At 53.9% G+C, this 19,590-nt stretch overlaps 2 protein-coding genes and 1 long non-coding RNA gene across 7 annotated transcripts in view; 1 reads left to right on the top strand and 2 right to left on the bottom strand.

Annotated features, from left to right (window-relative positions):
• The window catches only part of IPPK (inositol-pentakisphosphate 2-kinase), a 400,388-nt gene that overhangs the window by 233,948 nt on the left and 146,850 nt on the right, over positions 1 to 19,590 (bottom strand). The gene's annotated exons all lie outside the window — the stretch shown is intronic.
• LOC309845898 lies at positions 92 to 7,692 on the bottom strand. Its single transcript, XR_014301580.1, has 3 exons — positions 5,009 to 7,692; positions 3,572 to 3,820; positions 92 to 2,695 (listed from the first exon to the last, which is right to left on the bottom strand). It is a non-coding gene; the product is annotated as an uncharacterized lncRNA (long non-coding RNA).
• On the top strand, positions 3,756 to 19,240 carry CARD19 (caspase recruitment domain family member 19). Of its 5 annotated transcripts, none has more exons than XM_082694338.1 (7): positions 4,295 to 4,402; positions 9,729 to 9,873; positions 15,206 to 15,348; positions 16,963 to 17,116; positions 18,203 to 18,262; positions 18,446 to 18,517; positions 18,957 to 19,240. In XM_082694338.1, the coding sequence occupies exons 3-7, from the start codon at positions 15,250 to 15,252 to the stop codon at positions 19,070 to 19,072; spliced, it is 501 nt and encodes a 166-aa protein (XP_082550464.1). In that variant the 5' UTR covers positions 4,295 to 4,402; positions 9,729 to 9,873; positions 15,206 to 15,249; the 3' UTR covers positions 19,073 to 19,240. The 5 variants fall into 5 exon arrangements, with proteins under 5 accessions (XP_082550466.1, XP_082550463.1, XP_082550467.1 ...); XM_082694339.1 differs by lacking the exon at positions 4,295 to 4,402 and adding an exon at positions 8,779 to 8,957; XM_082694340.1 differs by lacking the exons at positions 4,295 to 4,402; positions 9,729 to 9,873 and adding an exon at positions 3,756 to 3,896.

Below are 19,590 nucleotides of genomic sequence, written 5' to 3'. Positions count from 1 at the left end.
GATTTTCAGTCTCTCTCAAAAGACATAAAGCAGGTTTTACTCAAAGTGTAAAACAACTCTCTATTCACTCCTGCTCAATGCTCTGGGCTTGGGGGGCTGTGCTGGGCAGCGTGGTCAGCCGCTGGCTGGCACCAGGCCACGTGGAGGCTGGCCGGCTCACACATCTGGACACTGCAGCTGTCAGCAGAGACCTCACTGGTGGCGGCTGTCTCGTGTGGCCTGGGTCTCCTTGCACCCTGGTGGCCGGTGTCCATGATGAGTCCTGAGTGCAAGCCTTGCCTTTCAGGGGCCTGGGAAGTCATGCCAGCGCACGGCCGCTGCATCCCACCCAACGAGGAGGGCAGTGGGGCTCCCCTTCTGTGGGGGAGGAGGACCAGGCAGGGGTGGACGCCTTTAAAGCCATCCTGTTCCCCTAAAACCCACAGCTGTCACAGCAGGTGTCAGAACACCCTTCCTTTTGAAGGCTGAGCCCACCGTGTATCTATGCCACATCTGTAAGTCCTTCCATCTGGCCGTGGACACTGGATGGCTTCTACCTCTCGGCTGCTGTGAACATGGGTGTGCAGACGTCTGGGAGACCGTGCTCTCAATTGTTTGGTGTATACAGAGGCTATTTTCAGATGGAGCAATCAGAAATCCCCACGCCCTCCTCAGCGATCATGTGGAGCTCTCCCTTGCTTCGGCCGGCCATCCACTCGGATGTCTGGCATGTTCCTTTTATGCTGCCACCTAACCAGTGACCCCGAAATGTAGTGGCTCAGAAATAATTAGCACCTGTTACCGCTCTGTGTGAGGTGGGGGCAGGGTGGCTCTGGCTCAGGGTCTCGTGAGGCTGGGGCATCCCCTCAAGGCTTGCTGGGGCCAGGGACGCACTTCCAGGACAGGTGCCAGCTGCTGGCTGTGGGCCTCGGCTCCTGCCGACACAGGGTTCACTGCAGCGCGGCCTGAGTGTCCTCAGCACACGGGGACCGCTCCTCCTCTGGAGCAGGCGGCCCAGGAGGGAAGGGGGCCACAGTGCTCCTTACCACCCGGCCTCAGAGGACACCTAGCTCACTCTGTCACCCGTCTACCCTCGCACAGGCCAGCCTATTTGCCATGGAATGAGATGGCAGAAGGGTGTGACCCGGGAAGGGAGGATGGTGGGGCCCCCTTGGGCATGGGCAGCCTCTCCAGGAGGTCTCTAGCCTCTTACACGCTTCATTTGGTTAATATCAGTGGAGCCTCTGTTGGGGCAGGGCCCCCTCTACCTTCCCTGTAATCTAGATCTGGGTGGGCCACGCAGCCGGCGTTCAGATGTGTGTTACAGGAATGAGAGAGTGAAGGAATGAATGGTGGGCCTTGGTGGTGTGAGAACGTGGGAGAACGTCCTTGCTCCTCAGCATTCAGGCCCCTCGTCACCCAGTCCCTTTGTATGGTCAGCTCCAGCCACAGGGCCACCCTTCATGGCACCCCACGCCCCTCCTGCCTCCAACCCCTCTTTGTTCAGCTCATGGAGTCAGGCTTTAAGTGCATTTCTGGAGCACCTGCTGGATGCCCGGCACCATGGCCAGGTGGGGCCCCATCCTTAGGAGCTGACGTTCTAGTGGGGAAATAGTAGGAAGTGCAGGGGAGCAGGACCAGAAGCCTGGGGAGGTGCCCTGTGGGGGGGTGGGCGGCCCTCTCCACTGGCAGGCCCACACAGGGCTTAGGATCTTGGATTGTGCTGCTTGGACCCATGAAATGTGAAGTTCTGGGCCTGGTCAGAATTGAGCGGCCCGCAAGTTGGATTCCTCCTTTACTGATGACAGGCGTGTTGACCCCCTTCTTTCGGACTCCTAGGACCTCTGTTAATTATGGATGTGAGCCTTCTGTGTGATGAGCTGCCAGCACCCCCCACTTCTTTTTGCCTTGTGACTTTGCTGAGCTGTTGGGGCAGCGGCTGAGAAGAAACCTCAATAAGAAGGGGGTAGCAGATGCAGACACCACCCGGGGTGGGCGTCCCCCGCCCAGTTTAAAACTATTTACTTTCTGATCACATAAATCCTGCCACAGTGACAGAATTCAAAAGAAGCAAATGTCTGAGGCAGACGCAGAGTGGGGGTGGGAGGGGGTCAGAGCCAGTGCCTGCCTGAGGTCCAGGGACAGGTAGGGGACAATTTCAGTTTGCTCTCCAAAGCCTATGCAAGGGCTATCCTGTGTGCCATGTGAGACCCTCACTGCTCAGGAGTGAGTGAGGGTCCCCAGGACCACCGTCCTGCTGGCCCAAGGGCTCACTTTGCACCCTGATGGGTGCTGAAGTGGGCAAACGGGGAAGACATTGTGCCTCCCCCAAGCCCCCTCCCTGCCAGCCCTTTGATCTAGGGAGCCACGACCACCTGCTGCTCCAGCGGTGGGGACAGGGCTGGTCCTGTCCTGGGCTCCCAGCTGCTCCATGCACTCCTATTCAGCTAGCCTGAAGGGCATATCCAGAGGGCTCAGAGGTGCGGGTCTGTGCACACTGGGTGCAGGTCACTGGGTGCAGGTCCCTTGGAGCCACTCTTGCACCGGGAGACCTGGCCTGGCAAGGGCTGCCGATGCTTTGGGCCTCAGTTTCTCCGATCAACCTGTAGCAGGAAGTGACGTGAAGGTGGAATGCTGGCGCTCACTAAAGGTGGGGAGTGCTTGGGAAACCCCGCAGTCCCATCCAGCCCCTGCTGGTATGGCGCTGACATTACTTCTAGAGGGAGAAACAACCGAGAGGTAAATGTAGGATCCATGGCAGTGTGCAGAAAGCGGAATAATGGGGGGTCAGACGGTGTCCCACTGGGAGGCCCCTGTGGGAGGAGCACCTGGGGCCCAGAGCTGGCTGGGAAACAGGCCTGCAAGAGGCCAGGAGGGACCCCAAGGGGCACCCATGAGTCTCCTGCCCCTGGGGACCCTGCCCTTGCCGTCCCTCAGCCTGGGACTCCGAGGGAAGCCTGTGGAATTCGCTAGTATTTGGGGATAGGGCAACTCCCGAGCAGTGAATGGCAAAACCAGGCCTACAAGTTTTGGAATTTCCAATCCATTCCCTGGACACCCCCAGCACACCCACCCGTGATGGGCAGTCCTGGCTGTTTTACAGGGGGCAGCTGAGGCACAGGCGCGGTGGGGGTGGGGGTGGGGGTGCATGGGCCTCGGGGAGTGGAGCACCCTTGTGCTGTTGCTGAAGTGAACTCTGGGTCAGGCCCCGTGTGGCAGATTAGAGCTTCCGATGTAGAAAGGCCAGCACAGTCAAAGAAGGAACCAAGGAAGACCCAAACCCTGTCGCAGTGGCCATGTGAAGGCCCCCGGGTTCCTTCCCAGGCAGCTCTCCATCTCGGAGTTGGGAGCAGAGCTCATTCACCTGAGCGGGAAAGAGAGAGCTGCGTGAGGTCACCCATTTTACAGCTAGGGAAACTGAGGCTTAGGCAAGGCAAACAGCTCCTAGTCATGGTCACTGCCAGGCTGGTGTCCTCTTCTGCCGGCAGGGTCCTCGAGAGAGGCTTGCTTCACTCAGGTGACACGGTTATTTCTGGCTTCTCCCCTGAACCTCCTCCAGCCTGACCGGCCTGACCTTAAGTAAGTCACTTACTCTCGCAGAGCCTCAGTTTCCTCATTCCGGTAGTGGGGTCTGGTGGAGCGCGTCGGGGCTGCAAGCTGCGTCCGCGGCGCTGAGCCACCGGCGCTCGGGAGGAACAGGTGTGGGGCGGGGCCAGCACGGGCGGATCCATCGCGGGGCGGGGCCATCGTGGGCGGGGCCAGGAGGCGGGCGTCGGCTGCTATGGAGGGTGTGCCAGGTCTGGCGGCCCGGCTCGAATGAGGGGTGGGGTTCAGGGTTACCCTGGAAAGGAACGACGCGCGGCACTCATTTAGGGGCGGAGCTAAGGACTTACGGGAATCCAGAACCTTACGCAGGTGTAAGCAAGGCTCAAGACTCCAGAAGGCCCTCGTAGCGGGCGGGGCGGGGTGGGGGCAGTGGGGGGCGTGGCTCAGGGCTACCGCAGTGACAACAAACGTCCGCGAGGGTGGGGCTCAGTGGGGGCGGGGCGTAGAGCCCTGGCATTGGCGGAGAGGCTCCAGGAGCGCCCGGGATGGGCGGGTCGCAGTGAGGGGCGGGGCCGAAAACTCGGGACTGCGTCGGAGGCGGGACGTAGGAGGCGGAGCTTAAGGCCCTCGAGGGGACGCCGCAGACGCTAGGGGCGGAGTATAACGGGAAGGGGCGGGCTCAGTGAGGGCGGGTTTGGGCTGCGACCCGGACGCTGCAGACGCCGGAGAGAGGCCTGCGGGGAGGGGGGCGGGGCCCTCCGGGAAGGGGCGGGGCGAACCGAGGCGGGCGGCGGTGAACCGACAGCCCGACCGGCGGACGGCGACGGGGGGACGGGCCGGGGCCGGCCGGGCGCGCGCCGTGCCGCCGCCATGACAGGTGAGCGCGGGCCGGGCGGGGGTCCTCCCTGCCGTTCCGGGTCGGGCGCGCAGCTGCGGTGGCCCCCAGGGTCCGGTTCCCCGACGTTGTCCCGGCCGCAGCTGCTCGCGGGCGCGGCCGAGTGACCTTGGTTCGTGACCGCTTGCGGGTCGGCTGGCGAACGCCAGGCCGGGGGCCGTGGTCGGGGCTGGGAGGCCCGCGGGGGCGGGGCTGGAGCGCGCCTGTGGGCGGGGGAGGCGCTGGGGGTCGCGGCGGGCTGGCGCCGGGATCCTCCCGCACTGCTGTGAGGAGCTGCAGCCCCTCCAGCCTCAGCCACCTGACATCCAGAGGGGGCGTCCCGGTGGGACTCTGCGGTATCCCGGGACCGGCGCTGGGGGACAGACTCCGCCGGGTGCCCCTGCCCCCTCCAGCTGCTTTTCCCAGGATGGGGCTCCCTGCTAAGCCCCCGGAGCCTGTTTGGACTGGAGAACCCACTACGTTCTGGTCCCAGCTGAGCAGGGCCACCTTGCTTTGTGAAACTTTCTCGGTGGGAGACACCCGGTGATGTGTGGGGTGGCGGGGGACCCCATGACAGCCTGATCCGGGAACGCTGTTGCTCCTACGCACCTCCTTCGCAAGGGCCGCACTCTTCCACCTCAGGGGGTGGTCCAGAAGTCCCCGTTGTCTCCCTGTGCTCACTGCAGTCCCACAAGTAGGATTTCAGGGGCTGGAACCTGGTGTCTTCTAGGACCACAGTGTCCCAGCCTAGGTCAGAAGTGACCCTAGCTGCCTCCCATGCCCTGTCATCTTCCCGGAACCTTTTTATTTGTGGCTGCTGCTTCCCAGCGCCTACACTCAGGTGCCTCGCATACAGAATTGCTGCAGGATATCCTGTCTGTGTGGAGGAGGAAATGGAGGCTCGGGTTGGACAGGTGCCGAGCCCCAGGCTGCCCGTGGGTGGTCAGTGGCAGAGGCAGAACTAGGCCTGGGTCCTGCCCAAGCCCTATCAAGGTCCTGTGGGAGCCTCCCCACCTGCCCCTTTCTCATAGCCAAGTCTGAGTGCTGAGCCTCTAGACATGCTTCCCATCACAGCCCTGCACTTTGGGGGTGGGGAACTGAGGCCCAGAGAATACAGGCCCTGGAGAGTCAAAAGGGCAGCCTTTGCAAGGCTGCAGGCATGAAGTCCCTGGCTCGCTGTCCCTGTGCACTGACGGGGCGCCTGCCTTGTGCTGCTTTTGGGGCCACCATGACAGGCTGCAGGATGAGCATTTCGACCCGATGTGTCGGGCCAGGGCCAGTGCCAGCCAGGTGTCACTACAGCTGTTCCTACTACTGTGGAACTCAGCCCTGCATTGTGGTGTGCTTTGGAGTGAGCTGTCTCAGCTCCACACCTGAGGCCAGGTCTGGCCCTGAAACAGGAGGGGCTTCTGGGAAGGACAGGAGCCGGGGTACTCAACAAGGTCTCCTCAGGGGAGGACAGTGAGCTGAACACCACTTAGCCAGGGAGGAACCCCAGAACATATGTTCTCATCCTTGGTCAGGTGTCCCGGACAGTATGGTGCCACTGGGGGCTGCTCTGCAGGATGGCTCAGAGGCCTGGGGTGAGGACAGGTGGGGCAGCTCCCACAGGGCCTTGAGTGCCAGGTGGGGGTAAGGAGTTGGAGGCGTCTGTGGTCTTGGCCCCAGCTGGCCATGAAGTTGGGGGAGGAGGGACTTGGCAAAAGAACCACAGTCCTGCTGGGTTTTGGCCCAGAACATTCACCTGTGTCTTATGAAAACTGTCAAGATTATCAATTAGAACCTGGGACCAAAGTCATATTCTTAACTGTGCTTTTTCATTCCTGGGTGTGGGCCTCTGGGTGTGGTTTATGTGCACAGCTTCCAGCCACCAGAGGAAGCCTGAGCCCCAGGCTTGCCACCATGCCAGGTGACTCATGCTGGTGGCTGCAGCAGGGAGAGCCAATGCAGCATGCAGGCCACAGTCCACAAGTAGCCCTGGACCTTGGGCCTTGGGGCTATATCCATTCATTGCAAAATTCTTTAGTGAGTGCCTACTGTGTTCCTGCCCTGTGCATACACTGCAGAGGCAGCACAGGGCAGAACAGTCTGGGGCCAGGCCAGGAACAGACTTGATGCAGCTTAATTGTACAGTTAATGAGTGTGATAATTAGATAAGTGGGAAGTCCGGATGTCAAGCGGTTGCCACAAAACCATGCGTGGGTCCAACCACCGTCCTCACTCCCTAGCTGGCTGTGGTCTTAGGCAGGTACCATATCTCTTTGCTATGCTTCAGTTTCCCCATCTGGAAATGGAGGTTGGTGGTCTTGCTAAAGTTGCAGAGCTGATGGAATGATGAAAGTATATGCCTGGAGTTTAGACTGCCTGGTCATGGGGCACACACCATGAACTGTGGCCACTGTCCTTAACACTTGAACCAGGGGGGCTGCAAGTGGTGAAGCTGCATGACCAGGGGGTCCTTCCCATGTTCCCTGGCAGGTCTTCTGGTGGCCCTGTGGGCAGCTTGCTCACCCCAGTAGGGCTGCTGTTGAGTCTGTCTTCCAGGTAGACTTTCAGGGCCTAGAAGGAGTCAGAGGTTAGAAATACATATTTTTGAGGGAGGAAGACCAGCCTGGATGAGGTGGCAGTGAGAGAGAGAAGTGAGGAAGACGCAGTCTGTTGAGTCGGCCCCATGGTGGCAATAAGGGAGAAGACCCTTCTTGTTCCCACATGATGACCCCGTTTGTTTGTTTGTTTGTTTTCTAAGTATTTATTTATTTATTTATTTATTTGTCAGAGATCACAAGTAGGCGAGAGGCAGGCAGAGAGAGAGAGAGAGGAGGGAGCAGGCTCCCCGCTGAGCAGAGAGCCCAATGCAGGGCTCCATCCCAGGACCTTAGGATCATGACCTGAGCCGAAGGCAGAGGCTTTAACCCACTGAGCCACCCAGGCGCCCCAATGACCCCGTTTTTAAAAATCAACTTTATTGAGAGATTATTTACTCACAACAAGTGCACTTATTTTTAATGAATAATTTTATAAATTTTGACAAATGTATACATCCATAGAAATACCACCACAGGCCCAGTGAAGTCAAGTGTTTCTATCTCTCTAGAAAGGTCATTCATGCCCCTTCCCCGGTAACCGCACTGAACCCACTGAACCCATCTGCTTTCTTTACCTTCCATTTTTTTCTTTAAAATTTAACAATGGAGGGGTGTCTGGGTGGTTCAGTCATTAAGCGTCCACTTTTGGCTCAGGTGGTCCTGGGATCCAGCCCTGCACTGGGCTCCCTCCTCCAGGGGTGAGTTCCCTCCTCCAGGGGTGAGTCTGCTTCTCCCTGTCCCACTCCCCCTGCTTGTGTTCCCTCTCTCACTGTGTCTCTCTCTGACAAATAAATAAGTGAAATCTTTAAAAAAAAGAATAAAATTTAAGAATGGAATTTAACAAGTAGGATTTCTCTTTAATGTGTTTTATTTTTAGAGACTTTTTAGTTTACAGAAAATTGAGCAGATTGTATAGAGTCCCATATTCTTCCCCCAACCCAATTTCCTTTGTTAATAATATTTTGCATTAATGTGGTGCATTTGTTACATGTGATGAACCAATACTAATACACTGTTACTAACTAAAACCCGCAGTTTACATTCTAGTTCACGCCTGTGTTACACGTTCTATGACTTTTAAAAACTTCATAGTGTCCTATGTACACCACTACAGTATTCCACAGAATAGTTTCACTGCCCTAAAAATCCCCTGGGCTCTGCCCATTCATCCCATGTCCTTGCCTTGGCCCTGGTAACTTCTGCTCTTTCTCCCATCTCAGTAGTTTTGCATTTTCTGGAATATCATATAGTTAGTATGTTGCCTTTGCAGACCAGCTTCTTTCCCTTAGCAAGATGCATTGCAGTTTTCTCCTTGCTTTTCTGTGACTCCAGAGGTCTTTTCTTTTTATCCCTGAATTTCATAATAAAACTGATTAACAGAACCACCATTCAATTATGCATTCATGTGTGTGTGTGTGTGTGTGTATTACTATGTATGGAAGGTAAAACTGAAAACTGACTGGTTTACACATTTCATGGGCATCCTGTACATGGACAGTGTTGTGAAACCATCAGACCTCTGTGCTCCCAGAACTTCGTCTTCACCCCAAGGGGAAACTGTCTCCATTACACAGTGACTCCCTTGCTCCCCTGCCCCCGGCTTCTGGTAATCACTGTTCTACTTTCTCCCTCTGGAATTTGCTATTCTATATATTTATTGTAAGTGGAAATCATATACTATTTGTCCTTTGATGCCTTTATTTCACTTAGCATGTTTTCAGGGTTCCCCGGGTTGTAGCATCCACGTCTTTTTTTTTTTTTTTTAAAGATTTTTATTTATTTATTTTACAGAGAGCGATCACAAGTAGGCAGAGAGGCAGGCAGAGAGAGAGAGAGGGGAGGAAGCAGGCTCCCTGCTGAGCAGAGAGCCCGATGCGGGACTCGATCCCAGGACCCTGAGATCATGACCTGAGCCGAAGGCAGTGGCTTAACCCACTGAGCCACCCAGGCACTCTAGCATCCACGTCTTTAAGGTGTTTTCCCTTTTCTGCCTGTGTCATATTCCACTGTGTGCATTTACATTTCATTTATCCATTCCTCTGTGTGTGGACTCTTGGGTTGTTTCTGCTTTTTGGCTGCTGTGAATAGTGCCGCTATGAACACGGGCGTGCGGGTGTGTGAGTCCCCGCTTTCCGTTACTCGGATGGAGCTTATCTCCAGCAGTGGGATTGCTGGGTCGTGGGGTAAGTCTGTGTTTGACTTTCCTGTTCCACAGAGTGTCTGCCCCACGTTACAGTCCCCCAGTCCTGTTCATACAGGATGTACCCTGTCCTGAGTGTGGAGTGCTTTCTCATTGTGGTTTTATCTGCATTTCCCTCAGGATGATGACTGTTAGCATCTTGGCTTGTGCTCAGTAGTCCTCTTATGTCTTCTTTGGAGAACTGCCTGGTCAGGACCTGTGCCCATTTTTGAATTGTGTTATTTATGTTTTTTTGTTGTTGTTATGGAATGATAGGAGTTCTTTATATATTCTTTATATAAAGAACTTTGTATAAAGTTTCTTTATATATATATTTACTTATCAGCTTATCTGTATAAGCTTTGCAAGTATTTTCTCCCATCCTGTGAGATGTCTTTTCTTCACACCACCTCCCCTCACACCCTCAAAATAGGGTTTCCTTCTGTTTTATTCCATTGGTCTGTATGTCTGTCCTTATGCTGGTGTCACACTGTGTTGATCATTGTAGCATTGTAGTAAGTTTTGAAACCATTGTGAGTCTTCCAACTTTCTTCTTCTTTTTCAGGATGGTTTTTGCTATATAGGTCCCTTTTAGGATGAAAAACAAGAAACATCAATGGAATTTGGATAAGAATTACACTGACTCTATAGACTACTTTGGGAGCATTGTCATCTTCACAACGTTAAATCTTCCAATCCATGAACAGAGGGTATATTTTCATTTATTTGTATCTTTTAAAATTTCTTTCAGCAATGTTTTGAGTTTTCGGTGTACAGGTCTTTCACTTCCTTGGTTAAAATTTTTCCTAAGTATCTTATTCTTTCTGATGCCATTATAAATAGAATTGTTTTCTTATTTCCCTTTGTGGGTTGTTCATTGTCAGTGTGTAGAGATGCAACTGATTTTTGGGTATTGATTTTGTATCTTGCATCTTTGCTGAATTTGATGATTAATTTTGATCTTTAGGGATTTCTATATATAAAATCGTGTCATCTGCAAAAAAGAAATAGTATTGCTGCCTCCTTTTCATTTGAGTAACTTATATCCTTTTTTGGTCTGATTGCTCTGACTGGAACTCCCAGTGCTACACTGATAGGAGCAGCAAGGGTGGGCATCTTGCTTGGGTTCTGGTCATAGGGGAAAAGCTTTCGGTCTGCCACCCACTGAGTATGATGGTCGCTGTGGGCGTGTCATACACGACCTTCATAATATTGAGGACATTTTCTGCAGTAATTAATTTATTGAATTTTTTTTCTTTAATCATGAAAGAGTATTGAATCTTGTCAAATGGCTTGAGATGATGGTGTGTGTGTGTGTGTGTTTTACTTCATTCTGTTAATGTAATGTATTACACTGATGGATGATCCTATGTTGAACCATCCTGGTATTCTTTTTCTTTTTCTTTTTTTTTGAAGATTTTATTTATTTATTTGACAGACAGAAATCACAAGTAGGCAGAGAGGCAGGCAGAGAGAGAGAGAGGGAGGCAGGCTCCCTGCTGAGCAGAGAGCCCGATGTGGGGCTTGATTCCAGGACCCTGGATTGTGACCTGAGCCTAAGGCAGAGGCTTTAACCCACTGAGCCACCCAGGCGCCCTGAACCATCCTGGTATTCTGCGGCATCACCTTTTTAATGTGCTGTTGAATTCAGTTTGCTAGTATTTTGTTGAGGATTTTGGGATCAGCATTTCTAAGAGATACTGGTCTGTAGTTGTCTTGTCTCCTTGTCTCATTCTGGTATCAGGGTAGTGCTGGCCTCCTGGAATGAGTTAGGAAGTATTCCCTCCTTTCTGTTTTTGGAAAATTGTGGAAGTATTGGCATGTAAGTGTTTCATGGCATTCACCAGTGGCGCCATCTTGTTCTGGGCTTCCGTTGGTGAGGACAGTTTTGATTTCTAATTTAACCTCCTTGCTAGTGAGCGGTCCCTTCAGAGTTTCTCTGTATTTGTGTTTTTGGGAATTTGTCTACTTCATCTCGTTTGTCTAGTTTGTTGGTGCTCAAATTTTCATAGTATCTGTTTGTAATCTGTTTTATTTCTGTGTGATTGGTAGTCTTGTCCCTACTCTTATTTCTGATGTTAGTAACTTGAGTCTTTTTTCTTTGTGTGTCTAGCTGATGGTTTTGGTCAGTGTGTTGATCTTTCCAAAGATCATTGGAAAGTTTTCCCTTTTTTTCCCTATTTTCTATTGCATTTGTCTTTTCTCTAATCTTTGTTATTTCCTCTTTTCTGCTATTTTTGGTCTAGTTTGTTCTTTTCTTTCTGCTTCCTTAAGGTGTAACATTAAGGAAGGTTGTTGATTGGAGATCTCTCTTTTCTTGTAAAATTTGTATTTATGCCCTAAATGTCCTCCTCCCGTCTGCTTTCCTGGCACCCCTTAAGTTTTGGTGTGTTGTATTTTTATTTTCACTTGTCTCAAAGCATTTTCTTTTTCTTTTCTCTTTTTTTTTTTTTTTTAAAGATTTTATTTATTTATTTGACATACAGATCACAAGTAGGCAGAGAGGCAGGCGGGTGGGGGGGTGGCGGGGAGCAGGCTGCCCACTGAGCAGAGAGCCTGATGCAGGGCTCGATCCCAGGTCCCTGGGATCATGACCTGAGCCAAAGGCAGAGGCTTTCCACTGAGCCACCCAGGTGCCCCTCGTGGTATTTTCTCATTTCCTTTGTGGTTTTTTCTTTCGCTCCATCATTGTTTCACTTTCACTTGCAAATTTTCCAGTTTTCCTTCTGTTACTGATTTCTGGCCTTATTCCATGTGATCAGAAGAGATCCTTTGGGGGCACCGGGGTGGCTTAGTGGGTTAAAGCCTCTGCCTTCGGCTCCGGTCATGATCCCAAGGTCCTGGGATCGAGCCCCACATCGGGCTCTCTGCTCAGCAGGGAGCCTGCTTCCTCCTCTCTCTCTCTCTGCCTGCCTCTCAGCCTACTTGTGATTTCTGTATGTCAAATAAATAAATAAAATCTTAAAAAAAAAAAAAAGAAGAGATCCTTTGTATGATTTCAGTCTTTTAAAATGTATTATGACTTGTTTTGTAGCCAAATTTATTTTGCAGTCTGTCCCAGGGAATGTTCTGTGTGCACCTGAGAAGAATGTGTACAGGCCCACCTCAGAGCTATCGTGGGTTTGCTTCCAGACAATAAATAACTGTTCCACCACAGTAAAGCAGATACTGCAATCAAGTGAGTCCAGTGAATTTCCTGGTTCCCCAGTGCGTGTAAAAGTTACATTTACACTATATCGCTGTCTGTGAAGTTTGTAGTAGCATATGTCTAACAAACAATGTATGTACCCTAATTAAAAATATTTTATTGCGAAAAATCCCACTAGTCATCTGATTTTTCAGCAAGTCATAATCACTAATCACAGATCGCCATAACAATTAACGAAATGTGACACAGACATGAAGCAAAAGGTCGCTGGTGGAAAAGGGTGCCGATAGACCTGCTCCACACAGGGTTGCTGCAGACCTTGGGTTTATAGAAATGCGGCGCCTGCAAAGCACAGTGACATGCGATGTGCCTGTGCTGGTAGGTGGACTGTCCGTGTGTCCGTGTGTCTGTGTGTGTGAGCTGTGGTTGATTTATACTGCAGCTCAGCCCTGCGGTTCCCTTGTTCTGTTATTGAAATTGGGGTACCAACGTCTCTAACTATTCATTATTCCTAAACCTTTACTATTATCTGGGGGCTCTGATATTTGGCAAATGTATGTGTTAGATGTTCCTGGCGAATCAACCCTTTTATTAACTGAGAGTGTACTTCTGTGTCTCTTGTGCCCGTCTGTGATGCAAAGCCCATCTTGCTTCCTGTCCGGGGAGCCCGTCTGCTCTTTCGGGCATCATTTGCTGCGACACCTGTTCTCCTGTGCTCGTTCTCTGCCTGGTTATGTCTTTGGATCTGAGTCTTTTGGAGCCAGCGTATGGTTGAATCATATTTTTTTCATCCTGAGAGGGAAAAGAACTCTGTTTCCCCTCTACTCCTACCCCAGAACTCATACTCCTGAGGACCCCTGACACTGCTTGCTGGTCACTGGATGTGTGGTCCCCCTCTATCAAGCAGCCCTCCAACACCAGCTGTGTGTCTCCCAGTTCAACTCATGTCCGACCCCGTCTCCCTGGGGATGGCCTCCGGTTCCATCTGGTGGAGGCTCGGTCCTGTACAGCACCCCCACTGCAGACACTGGTCCCCAGGCCAGCTGCCACCATACCTTTGATGGACTGGCTGTACCTCGAGGGTCCCATGACCCTGTTTTTGGTTCAGTCATTTGCTGCAGCTCTCAGAGCCTGGGGAAACACTGTAGGCACTACGGGCAGTCAATTACACAGGATATTTGAAAGGATAAAAGTGACCCTCCACACAGGAGACGCTTGGGGCAAAGTATGTGGGAGGGACACACAGCTTCCTGGTCCACCTTCCCAGCTCCTCCAATGTGCTCAGCAACCTGGGAGCTCTCCAGACTCCAACGTTTTGGGTTTTTATGCAGAGTTTTTTTGTTTGTTTGTTTGTTTTTGTTTTTATGTAGGCACGATTAATTAAATCACTGACCCTCCCTAGAGCTCTGGGTTCTGTGGGACCGGAAGCTCCAGGCCTCCAACCCTGTGCTCAGCTTCACTGGCAACCAGCTCGCATCCTGTGGTTCTTTAGGGGCTTTCGAAAAATCACCCCATTCACACAAAGTCATTTGAGGCTGCAGGGGGCCTCTTTCAAACAACAAAAGGCACCCTTTCCCTTCCTGGCTCATCACTTAGGAAATTCCAAGGGTCTTAGGAGCTCTGTGCAGGAATTGGGATGAACGCCTAATATATATTTCTTTTTCTTTTCTTTTTTTAAATAAGATTTTATTTATTTATTTCACAGACAAAGATCACAAGCAGGCAGAGAGAGGGGAGGAAGCAGGCTCCCTGCTGAGCAGAGAGCCCGATGCAGTGGGATGCGGGGCTCCATCCCAGGACCCTGGGATCATGACCTGAGCTGAAGGCAGAGGCTTTAACCCACTGAGCCACGCGGATGCCCCTATATATTTCTGACCCTAAATCACAGCATCACAAATCCATTTTGCCAATCTGTGTCTTTAATCTGTTTAAAGTAATTACAGTAATTAGTGGTAATGAATAACTCATTTCTGCCTTTTTGCTCTTTGTTTTCTGGTGTCTTAGAGGTTTCTTGTCCATCCACTACTGTCTTCTTTCTTGTTTGGTTGACCTTCTGTAGTAACACATTTTTATTTCCTTTTGTCTATATTCTGTGGGTATTTTCTTTGTGGTTGTCATAAGAATTATGTGTAACATCCTCAAGCTATAACCGTCTAACTGAATGGAGAGCGAGTTCATTCCAGTCACATATACGCACTCCCCTCCTGTGCTGTGGGGTCTGCGCCCAGCCCCTAGCCATCGGCGGGGGGACGGGCCACCACCTCTTAGGAGGCTGGTGCACCTGGTCAGGAGGTTGATTCTGTGGAATCGGGACTCTCCCTTAGGGATCCTGGGCCTCCCACCAACCACTGACCCACCTCTGGTCTTTAGAGGCCTGACGTTCTAAAGGGCATTCTTAATGCCAGAGAAGGTGCACAGTGCAGCTTTACGGATGGTCCTGAAAAAATCAACAAAGGGAAAAGCACCCCGGCCCACCGGTGGGCACATCCATGCCAGCACAGGCACCCCCAGCCCCCAGTACTCCTGTCCCTGAGATAGCCATGGTGAGAGCTGCTGGGCCTTCCAGGGGGACAGCGCACTTGGCCTCTCTGTCTTCTGCAGTGAGCTCTCGGGCATAGAAGAGAGGGGCAGAGTCTCCACTCTGCTTCTGAGCCCTCAGGACTGTTCCCGTGCACTAGTGCACCCCATCTCTAATGGGGGGTAGCAGGACAAGGGTGGGGATCCAGGCTGTGCGTAGCCCACACAGGTGGGATGTCAGCAGTTGTCCAGGTGCTCACAGCTGACGTGCCTCCAGGGGACCAGAGGCCACACCGTGTGTGGTGTGGGGGACCAGCTGCCCCACCCCCGACCCCAGCCATGCTGACTCAGGCCCTCCGCGCCCCCTGCTGTTTCAGAGCAGACCTACTGTGACCGGCTGGTCCAGGACACACCTTTCCTGATGGGCCATGGACGCCTCAGTGAGCAGCAGGTGGACAGGATCATCCTCCAGCTGAACCGCTACTACCCCCAGATACTCAGCAACAAGGATGCGGAGAAGGTAATGCCCCCCCCCCCGGGGGGGTGGGGAGGAAGCAAGCTTGGGGGCAGGGCAGGGCAGCTTGGAGGTGAAAGCCTGGCTCCTTGCAGGGACGTTGGGCCCAGAACATCAGCTCTGCAAACCTCTGTCTCTTCCTGTGTCATCGGGGCCTGCTGGCGGCCCTCCAGAGTTGCCGGGAGCACCCAGGAGACAGGACAGCATGCCGCCACACATGACAGGCCTAGGAGTGGCGTGAGGGGCAGGGGGCGAGGAGCGGGGCTGCTGGCCAGGCTCCACGCCAGGGCCATGGGGCTCTGCCCCTGCCTCTTGCAAAGGTTCACAAATGGACAAACATTCGGGGATGCCGAGGGAGAGTGGGTGCATTTTGCCTGCACTGCCCTTTCTCTGACTCCCCCTCAGGACAAGGGCTTTGGGGTGCAGGGCTCCCCTCCAGCTGGGTGACTGAGTGAGCCCTGCTCTTGGAGCTGCGGCCCTCGCCGCTGGTGCCGGGCAATGGTGCTGTATGCAGGGTTGTCCACGGTTCAGGGCCTCTCCTGGGGACAGCTGAAATCTCCATGGGCCCTGCTACTAGCTCAGAAGCTTAAGGTATAAAAGTTTACAGTAAGTTAAAAAGCATGGGTTAACTTTATACCTTATTATTATAGTTAAAAGTCTAGTATATTGGGTACAAATTTGAATTTGAAAAGTTTCAGACATTTATAGAGAAAAAGGGAGACTCCTGCCTCCGCCCACCCACACTCTTCTGTTCCTCATAGTTTCCGTGGCTCCTGCCAAATAATGCCTGTCTTTGCCTTGCAGTTTCTGGGCCAATTCTCATTCCAGGTGGAGGGGAATACTGCCACCAGGTGGCAGCAGCAGGCCACAGCCGCCAGGTCCCAGGGATCCAGGCCAAGTGCCCCAGTTCACTGACCTTTAGAACCATGCATTTCTCCATCAAACACATCAAAAGAGCTTGTTTTTTTCTGCTTAACCCTTAGTTTTTATTTTTTATTTTTTAAATTTTAAAAAAGATTTTATTTATTTATTTGTCAGGGGAGTGGGGAGAGCAGAGCATGGGGAGTGGCAGGCAGCAGGAGAAGCAGACGCCCCGCTGAGCAGGGAACCCCAAGTGGGACTCAGTCCCAGGACGCTGAGATCATGACCTGAGCCGAAGGTAGCTGCTTAACTGACTGAGCCACCCAGGCGCCCCTTAACCCTGGGTTTTTAAAAACTTGAATCATATTCCTGTAGACCTTGAACTACTGGAAGTTACCACTTAGGCTATCATCTCATTGTTTCCCTGTAAGGACCCTACCATTTGGGTTCATTACACCCTTTTTAGAAGTGAGGAAACAGAGTTGTAGGGGGTGAAGAGACTTGCCAAGGTCACACAGCAAGCCATCAGTTTCCAACAGTTGGAATAATGTCACCATTGTCCTTCTCGATGCTGTGTCTGGCCTCTGCAAGGAGGGAGTGCAAGGCCCAGTGGCCATGCTGTGACCTCAGCATGCTGGGCTGCGACCCTGGGTAGTCTGGAGTGGTCAGTTGCTGCCTCCTCTCAGTGTTCTCAGCCCCCCAGCCACCCTGGCCCTGCCCCTTCAGCCTGACCTTCCCTTGCACCCTTTCCACCCCCAGTTCCGGAACCCCAAGGCGTCCCTGCGCGTGCGGCTCTGCGACCTCCTGGGTCATCTGCAGCGGAGTGGCGAGCGGGACTGCCAGGAGTTCTACCGGGCCCTGTACATCCACGCCCAGCCCCTGCACAGCCGTCTGCCCAGCCGGCTTGCCCTGCGTAAGTATGCCCAGCCTCTCACCCAGCGCCGTCTCCACAGTGGTCCCCAAAGAGAGGAGGCAGTGTTCAGATTCAGAGATCGTCATCTCTGTCTCTCTTGGGCCAGTGTTTGCAGAGAAGGTAGCATCTCGTGCACGTGGCCCTGCCCTTCCCTCTGGCCCAAAGCACCGGGAATCCACAGGCTTGTGTTGCAAGCACCAGCCTTGAGTGAACGGTGCAGGAGCCGAGGCTGCCCCCACAACCAGGATGCCCAGGGGGGTCCCTGCAGCGTGGGGTTTCTGTAGAACGGTCTGGGGCTCAGATGGTGGATCCAGGGCCCGTGTGTTGGTTTATAGGGTCTTGCCTGCATGCTCAGGAGGCGTGAGAGTCCCGAGCGACCCTCCAAGCTGCTGGGTTGGCGATAGGGGAGGCATGGGTGGGGATGGTAGCTCAGTCCTGAGGCCTCTGTGGCCTGGTCTCTTGGAGCAGGGGTTGCTGTCCCTCAATCCTCTGATGTGAACCTGGAGGCCAAAGGGCAGGGTGGCTCACCCACTCACCCCAGGATGCTCAGCTGGGACCCAGGGCTAGTGTCCCTGACCTGAGGGTGGGCCGCAGGACTGGGCCCTGAGCTCTGGCCCAGGACCCATGTGTCATGCCAGCCACCAGGGGTGGGGGGCCCACTGCCTGGCTGGGAGTCATGCACCTTCTAGGCTCCAGGCCATTGGCAGGTGGCCGGTCGGGAAGTTCTGGGGAGAGCACACTCCCTGCCCTTGTGTGGACATCAGACTTGGGACAGGCGGGTGTTCATCCTGCATCTGCAGGGGACAATTGCCCTCACCCCATGGCCCTCAGGGTCTCAGGAAATGGACAGAAGGAAACCCAAAATTCAGGGTTCCATGAGGCTTGCCCCCAGTCCCCTCTCTGGTGCTGACCCCCCCCAAGTCCGGCCCAGAAGACTGTGTGCCCCTACAGCCTGGTCCTGCCCAGCCAGGGCCCCCCAGGGTTGGGGGGAAGGAGCCTGAGCAGGCCCTTGGTTTCCGGTGGGCGGGGCAAACCCCTTCCTCTGGCCCACCCCCCACTAACCGAGCCCTATGATTTTGTTTCCAGAGAACTCAGATTGCACAGAGCTAGACTCAGGCACCGTGGGCCGCGAGCTCAGTGACAGGGGTAACCGCCTCCGCGTCCCTCCCCCCCTCCCCCCCCAGGGCTCTGTCTCTGCCTCAGGGGCTGTTCCTTTCCAAGTCAGGCTTGGTCCTGACTTCCCGTTGCACGGGCCCCAGGGTGCTTGCTGGGGCGCCCCGTCCTCCAGGCTCAGACAGCCACTTGCTCACTTGCCCCTTTTGTCCCCAGGACCCGTGGCCTTTCTGGCCTGCCTCGGCCTGGCCGCAGGGCTGGCGCTCCTCGTCTACTGCTGCCCTCCAGGTGGGTACTGCCCGGCCAGGCCCAAGTACTGAGTCCCTGGCCTCCCCGTGCCTCAGTTTCCTTGCCTGTGCAGTGGAACAGTGGCGGGGCCCATCTCACAGGGCCCAGGAGGAAGAAGGAATGTGCCCTGGTTCTCAAGCCCACCACCCCCAGAGGGCGGGGAATGACATCCCCTGACAGGTGGCAGAGTGCAGCTGGGCTCTGGGGTTAGAAAGCCCTGCGCTCTGTGGGGCCTGGAGCAGGGCGCCCACCTCTGGCCCCTCTGTGGCTCAGCCCTGACAAATGGACGGGAGGCCCGTGGCTCCACATGCCAGCGGCTGCCCCTTTCCTGCCATGCCAGGCCTATCACTGCCATGCGTGGCAGGGACACCCCCGTCACGCGACTATAGGGCTAAGAAGGCCTGTTGGTGGCAGTTTCTGAAACCACCTTGTCTTCCAGACCCTAAGGTGCTGCCGGGGGCCCGGCGTGTCCTGGGCTTCTCCCCTGTCATCGTCGACAGGCACGTCAGCCGCTTCCTGCTGGCCTTCCTCACAGATGACCTGGGAGGGCTCTGACGACCCCCGCCTGCCCAGCACCCACCAAAGAAGTCCCACCTGCCCGCCCAGGGGCCTGCCACTTCTTTTCTAAATGCTTGTTTTTCACTATTTATACTTTTTTAAAGAAAGTTGCCTTCGCCTGACGAAGGTGCTCAACAATATTAAACGTTGGAGTCTTGTCCTTTTTCTCAGGAGTATTTTCTAGATGATTCTGACCCTGAGGACGCCTGGTGTTCCACAACAAGCCCAGGGTTCAGGTCCTGCTCAGGCTGTCCGCCTGGCCCCTGCGGCCCTCAGCACCCACCCCCACACACACCCCTCACACCCCTCACCCCCCCCACCGTCTCCCCCACGTGTTTTCTGTTCTCCCTCCCCTGCCCCTCCCCACAGCTTCTGTCCAGAGCACACATCTCCCACTTCGAGCCCCTCTGCCGTTCCTTGCTTGGTGTGTCATTTGTCCCCACACCCGTTCCTTCCCATCCTCTCTCCTTTCCCAGCCCCAGGCCCAGGTGGGAAGGCTAGGTGGGGGCACTGCC

Source organism: Mustela nivalis (genome assembly GCF_964662115.1).
Source record: "Mustela nivalis genome assembly, chromosome: 13".
Lineage (NCBI taxonomy): Eukaryota > Metazoa > Chordata > Mammalia > Carnivora > Mustelidae > Mustela > Mustela nivalis.
This window is presented reverse-complemented; position numbering and strand designations above follow the sequence as displayed.

Bases quoted from the DNA above. Each gene is read 5' to 3' on its own strand.
- CARD19 (XM_082694337.1), top strand. The intron at 15,349-16,962 runs GTAATGCCCCCC...TTCCACCCCCAG, and splicing joins GCAACAAGGATGCGGAGAAG to TTCCGGAACCCCAAGGCGTC. The intron at 18,263-18,445 runs GTAACCGCCTCC...TTTTGTCCCCAG, and splicing joins CCGCGAGCTCAGTGACAGGG to GACCCGTGGCCTTTCTGGCC.